Here is a 6,502-nt window from a genome sequence, read left to right as displayed (position 1 = left end):
GTTTGCATATGCAAACCCATAAGCAGCCACTGAAGTTGATGTTTGGGTAGGTAGTTTTATAAAGTGGAAATCCGCTGATGGATCTGTGGGGAAATTCTAGGTGGTTATTTGCATTGGATTTGTAAATGTAGAAGAAGAAAGGTTACTGGCAGTCATAGTTTTTCAATACAGTGCTAAATAAGGGTATGTTTAACTGAGATTCAGGTTTAGTCTTCGGGAATGGGCACAGCTGGTAAATTGGCATAAGCTTCTTGTCCTCCACCTCTGATGCAGGACCAAAGAGCATTTTGTATGTTCTTCCTTCTATGTTGGCATATCTAAACCAAATGTAACCATCTGACTTGGACTTGTGGGTGACTTTGGCCTGCAAAGTCTTTGTGTGCAGGGCCTTCCCTCCCCACAGCTGTGCTGGGCAGGTGGACCCATATGTCCTGCCTTTGTGGGGTCTGCAGAGGTATCCCAGAGCACAAGCTGCCAGAGAAAAATGAAAACAACATTAAAGAAGCAAAAGGAAAGTGTGTGTGTGCATCACATTCATTCACAGAAGATGAGAGTATCATCAAAGTTGATATGGGTTTTCCTCACTCTCCATTTCATTGTCCCTTCTGCCCTCCCACACAAGTCTGTTAGAAAGCACAGGGCATCTCATTAGGTAGACTTGGAATATCTGTTGGGCTTTTTAAGCACTCTTAAAGTGGACATTTCTGTCTCTTTAGAGGTAGGGATCAATTGATGTTTGCACATCAGCAAAACTAGCTTTGTCCTCTTCTTCAGTGGCAGAGCCCCATGTTGCTGTCGGGGTATGCCAAAAATCTCAGTATCAAGGTATGGCAACAATCTGTCACTGTCATGCTGAAGGCAGCACCTGGGTTTGAAAGGGTTTCTCCTTTTTTATGTAAAAAGGTTCACAAAGTTGTTGATGCCACATCCCTGGAAAATATTCTAGGCATCCTCCATTTAAAAAAAAAGAGTTCATAGCCTGGATGTATAAGCAAATTAGTGTGCTCAGTAATTTATCCAGAAAACATCAAGTAGAGCTGAAGGGGGGTGAATACAGAGCTTCATTTAAAGTTGAAAGCAAAATCTACCAACATATTGTTGCAAAACCAGAAGCAGTTCCTTTTCTAACTCAAACACCAGAAGAATCAGACTCCATGCTGTAGATATTAAGGTATAATATTTTAACTCAATTGGAGCAAAAAAACTTAGGTATTGATATGCAGCAGAGGCTTAAAAGATAATGTATAAGCCTGTTTTCCTTAAAAAATAACCCCCAAGTTGGTGGGGTTTTTTATAGAATAACTTAAAATGAATAAAACAGCTTAAATTATATGTTCATCATTGCCTTCTCATGGTGTATCTGCTGTGTCTAGTGTCTTAGGAGCAAGTGGTTGAGAACAGCACTGCAAGTGTGGTGGAGAAGGGGGAGCTGCCCCTGGAAGACTCTCAAAATCAATGCAGCATGTGTTGTGGGAAGCATTTTCTTTATGTCTTTTGGATGTTTGCATCATGCAACATCTCTAATGGCTAGCTTCCTTCTTCACCACAAAACCTCATCCACAATTTGAGGCTGGATAGTGGTCTCAGGGAAAATCATGCTGTGCTGTGCAGAAGTTTTTGAAGTTACCTAGATGAGTAGCTAAGGGTGGATTGAAATACAATGGCCTATTTTGGGAGCAAAACAGCTTCCTCCTCTGATTTCTGACAGAATATTTCCTTCACAGGCCATCTCCTGTCCTAGCTCAGAGAAATGCTGTTGTTCCTTTCCCCATCTTGCTCCTTCCTGTGTCAGGGATGGTTTCTTATTTGTTCTCACTCCCTCAGCAAGCCTGCTTCTTTTTGTTTGCTGTTGTTCTTCCCAAGCTGGCTGTGAGATAGGCAGGAAATGGGCTCCCTATGCCACGGGCAAGTCACAGTCTGCCTGTGCATGTGCTTAATGGGGGTGGTGCTCTAGTGGTCTTGGTCTGGTGGTCACTTGCAGACCAGCCCATGCATAGAGGTGCTGGATAAGGAGAAGGGTCACATGAGAGCCTTGAGGCAGCACGTGTTCCCATTGATTAATGGACATTTTGGAGTAGAGAGCAAAAGTAATGAAACATGAAATAAGCCTGTTATAAAAATGTATTGGAGGATTCACTCTGTGATCATACTTTTTGGGCTCTGAATATTGTGTTGCTAATATTTTTGTATTGCTGTTGGCTGGAGTACCTCAGCTGGTACTGGGACCTCTCTAGATATATCTTCAATTATTGGACTCATACTCTTGTACAAGTCTATTTTTTTCCTGCATGAGACAGCCCATATTGCTTCTCATGTATGTTATCACCCAAAGCTGTTCCTTACTTGGTGTGACCAAGAAGACCTTCACTGAATAATGTAATAGGTGAAAATTGTTTTGATTTCCTATGAAATGTGGAAAAGGACTTGGTGCTACTGGTGAATGAAAAGCAAACCAGCAATGTATGCTCACAGCCAACCATATCCTGGGCTGCACCAAAAGAAGTGTGGCAAGCAGGGATTCTGCCCCTCTGCTCCACTCTCATGAGACCCCACCTGGAGTGCTGTGTCCAGGCCTGGGGCCCCAACACTGGAGAGAGTCCAGAGGTAGGCCACAAGGATAATCAGAGGGCTGGAACACCTCTTCTATGAGAAAAGGCTGAGAAAGTTGTGATTGTTCAGCCTGTAGCAGAGAAAGTTCAAAATGAATGGATTGCAGTCTTTCAATGCTTAAAAGGAACTTACAAGAAAAATCAGGAGATACTTTTTAATAGGGCCTTTACCAGTAGGAAAATGGTACTAATGGTTTAAAACTGTAATAGGGCAGTTTCAGACTAGATAAAAGGAAGAAATTTTTACCATGAGGGTGGTATAACACTGTCACAGAGAGGTGGTGCATGTCCCACCCCTGAAAATTGTCAAAATCAGTCTGGACATGGCTTTGAGCAACTGCTCTAGTTGAAGATGTCCTTGATCATTGCAGGGGGACTGGACTCCACAGCCTTTAAAGGTCCCATCCAAGAAAAACTGCTCTATGATTCCACAGATTCTGTATCAGTAGTGTGGAAAATCCTTTTAAGAATGATTTTGTATTACCCCACTATTACTCATCAGGCAATCACTGAAGGCAGTGAACAGAGTCTTACTGTGTAAGCTGCACTTTTAGCCACCACTGGAGAGTGATACATCCCAGTCTGTACTAGTGCTGTGCCTCAGCTCCGTAAAAGCAGGCACAAATCTTTAAGTCTGTGTCTGATCTACATACCTTTTATGGCCAGTGGAGAGAAACAGAGACTTCTAGGTCATGATTCACCTTGTCCAAATGCAGACATCAGGAATAATTCAGTGAATCACACTCTAAAACTGCTTATTTCTTTCCATTATAATGGAAAATTATAAAATGAGGAAAGGTGATTAGCTATATGCATACACCTACCTTGTCAATGTCTCCAGGGAGGTGAAATGAACGTCCTACAGTCCTAAGAAAGGTTTTGATCTCCAGAGGGTCTAACCCCTCTCCATGGCTTAGGAAGAAAGTCAGACAGGTCCCTAACTCAGAACACACTTATCTTTTAACTTAATAAAATTAATTTAGGATTACTCCCATTCTGAATCTGGATCTCCCACTAACAGACTAGTATTTTTTTCTGGAACTGGTCATTCTCTAAAAGAGCTACCATGGATTCCGGAAGCAACCACAGAAATATTTCTGAGAAGTTTCACACTTAATTTATTAGTATTTTATTTTAAAAAATTTAATTTTAATCATAAACTTTCTCCTTTGATGATCAGTTTGTAACTCAGAACAGATTAACTCTCCTTGGGCACTGGCTGGTTTAACCTGAGTACTCTGGTGGCAGGGAGGTGGTGCCTGGCTGGTTGACGGCAGGTTTCGATCCTTCCTCCATAAATGTTAAACGGCATCAATCTCTTCTACTTCAAACTCTTGTTTGTGCAAAACTTGAAGAGCGAGAGTATCGCCTGCTGGAAGTTATCTCCTGACACTACATAGAGCAGCAAATTTCCAAAAGTATTTAATGCTGCTAAAGGTTTAGTTATAATAAACATAAAAAGGACTGTTTTCTTCAAACGGCAGCTAACTGGCTGTACTCGGAGCTCCAGAAGAATCCCTTGAAAGACGTGGAAGGGGAGGAAGCACACATAGAAGACCAGCAAGAGGAGAACAGTGAGTCTGCGAGCCTTTTGTTTGTAGCTAGCCTGTGTGTTGAGCCCAGTGGCCAAGATGCAAATGATGAGCACGTAGCACAGAGTCACCGTGAGCAAGGGCAAGAAGAAGGCGAATACAGTCAATGCCCAGTTGTACCAGCGACTTGTGTCAAAGTCCTCAGCAGCAACCAGGTCTGGGCAAATGGTCTTGTTCTGCCTGTGACTTGGGACAATCAGGACGGCCAAGGGGCTGAGGGCCACCAGGGAAATCGTCCAAACCACTGTGCAAGTCACCACTGCCCACCTCCGCTTCCGAAGAAAAAGGCATTTCATTGGGTGCACAACTACCAAAAAGCGGAAGATGCTGAAGCAGCTAAGGAAGATAATACCACTGTACATGTTGAAGTAGAAACAAAACTGAATAAACTTGCACATGAAGTCTCCAAAAATCCAGTCATTTCCATTAGCATAGTAGTGTATAAAGAAAGGAAGCGTCACTAAATACAATAGGTCAGTGATAGCCAGGTTTAACATAATTATGGTGCTGCTTTTCCAGGGCCTCATCTTAACACAGTAAACAAAAATTGTCACGATGTTCCCTGGGAAGCACACCAGGAAGATTAGACTGTAAAGGACGGAGAGATAGAATTTCACCTGTAAGAAATCTTCGTTCTTGCAGCTTGTCAATTGGTTTGCGGGGCTGGGCTGAGCAGTAAAATTGCTGGTGCATTCAGATGCCATGTTTGCAAAAGCGTCCTTAAGACAAAATTCAGATTTTAGTTTTAGTTTAGTTTTAATTGATTTGTTGGAACAAATGTTGTCAGTTAAACCTTTTGTAGCTGGAGAAAATGTTGTATATTTGAGAAGGCACAGTAGGGGGGGGAAATGAGGATTTGCTAATGTACCCAGTCTGACCTAGATAACACCATTGAAATGTTTAATTTCACCCTTCCCTCTCTTTTACATTTAATTTTGATAATTATTAATTTTACTCTTTCTTTCTTTAGCCTCCTTCATTGAAGAAGACAATTACTGCTTATCTGCAAATCTTCAGGAGTAGGAAGCACACATTTAGAGAGCTAGGGAGAGCTTGGGCTTAGATTTTGCAAAACTGTAAACTACTCTTAACCTTTCAGAAAGTAGAACCATATCCAAACATTATCTTCATTAATCTGAGCTAACCAGTGTTTCTTGCTCATGAAAGAGAGATGTTATTCTGCTTCCATGAAAGTCAAAAGATGTTAGGTTTAGTTACAGATCTCAGGACCTGATGCTCCCATAACCTGACAGATTGTTCCCTGAACAATTTTATGCTCTTGGAGTCATCAGAGTATAAAACTAATATAAATGTTTTGGTTTTTTAGAGGGTTTTTTGGGGGAGCCAGGAGTGTTATTTTGTTTTGTTTTTGTTTTTTTTTTTAAATCAAGCTCCATTGTGGCATAAAACTGATTTAAATAAATAAAGACTGTTTCTCAAAGGGCAGAGGGAAAATGGAAAGCACAAAGGGCAGGCAATGATTTTGCTTCCCGTTCTATGCCAATTGGAGCTAGGTGGACTTGTGTCTGAAATGATTTCTTGTCTGATATAGCCGATTTGGATCTCTCCACAGGGAGTCCAAGACATAACATTTCTTGGTAGTGTTTTAACCTTAAAAAATGGAAACCAAGCATGAAAATCATCTAACTTCAGGTATCAGAAAGTTAGATGCTTAAATTGGAGCCAGTCTTCCTAAGCTCCTTTTTATCACCCGTGGAGAGAAGTAAGTTCCTCCAAGACATAATATATCTACCCACAACTGAGGTTTCTAAGATAAATTATTTACTCTTTTGGCATACCTATTTCTTTCCATTGATACAAAAGGTAGCCCAAGGTGACTAGTTCAGCTCTGGATATCTCAAGTGAGGCAAGAGCTATATCACTGTGTGTCTACAGTACCTCAGGTGAGTACCACTCTTCCAGATTCTAACCAATTCTATGTGAGAAAATATTTTAAAGAAACTTCATAAAGTGGTAGAAAGGTATTATCAAGCCTAGATCTTCTCTCTTTTCCCAGAAACAGCATCTTTAAACTAAACCAGTGCTACATTAAACATCCAGGGTGAAATCAACACATTAAAAAAAACCCCGAAAAAACCCAAAAAAACCCCAGACCTGGAAAAAAGACAAAATTGTACCTTATTCAATCTTGAAAATGTGATCCAGTTCACAGCATTTAACATGTTACTTGTATGTCTCTTCATTATCCCAATAACTGGTGGAACATGACCAGTTTGCTCTGACAAACCCAGTCATTAAAGCTGGGACACAACAGACATTATTTGATCATAACAAGTCAGC

At 41.0% G+C, this 6,502-nt stretch overlaps 1 protein-coding gene across 1 annotated transcript; it reads right to left on the bottom strand.

Annotated features, from left to right (window-relative positions):
- Positions 1 to 3,930: 3,930 nt before the first annotated feature.
- LOC310906343 (2-oxoglutarate receptor 1-like) lies at positions 3,931 to 4,905 on the bottom strand (the record flags this gene model as incomplete). The annotated part of the gene is made up of 1 exon (XM_083855529.1): positions 3,931 to 4,905. The coding sequence occupies one exon, from the start codon at positions 4,903 to 4,905 to the stop codon at positions 3,931 to 3,933; it is 975 nt and encodes a 324-aa protein (XP_083711655.1).
- Positions 4,906 to 6,502: the final 1,597 nt, after the last annotated feature.

This window comes from Zosterops lateralis (genome assembly GCF_965231275.1).
Source record: "Zosterops lateralis genome assembly, chromosome: 2".
NCBI lineage: Eukaryota > Metazoa > Chordata > Aves > Passeriformes > Zosteropidae > Zosterops > Zosterops lateralis.
This window is presented reverse-complemented; position numbering and strand designations above follow the sequence as displayed.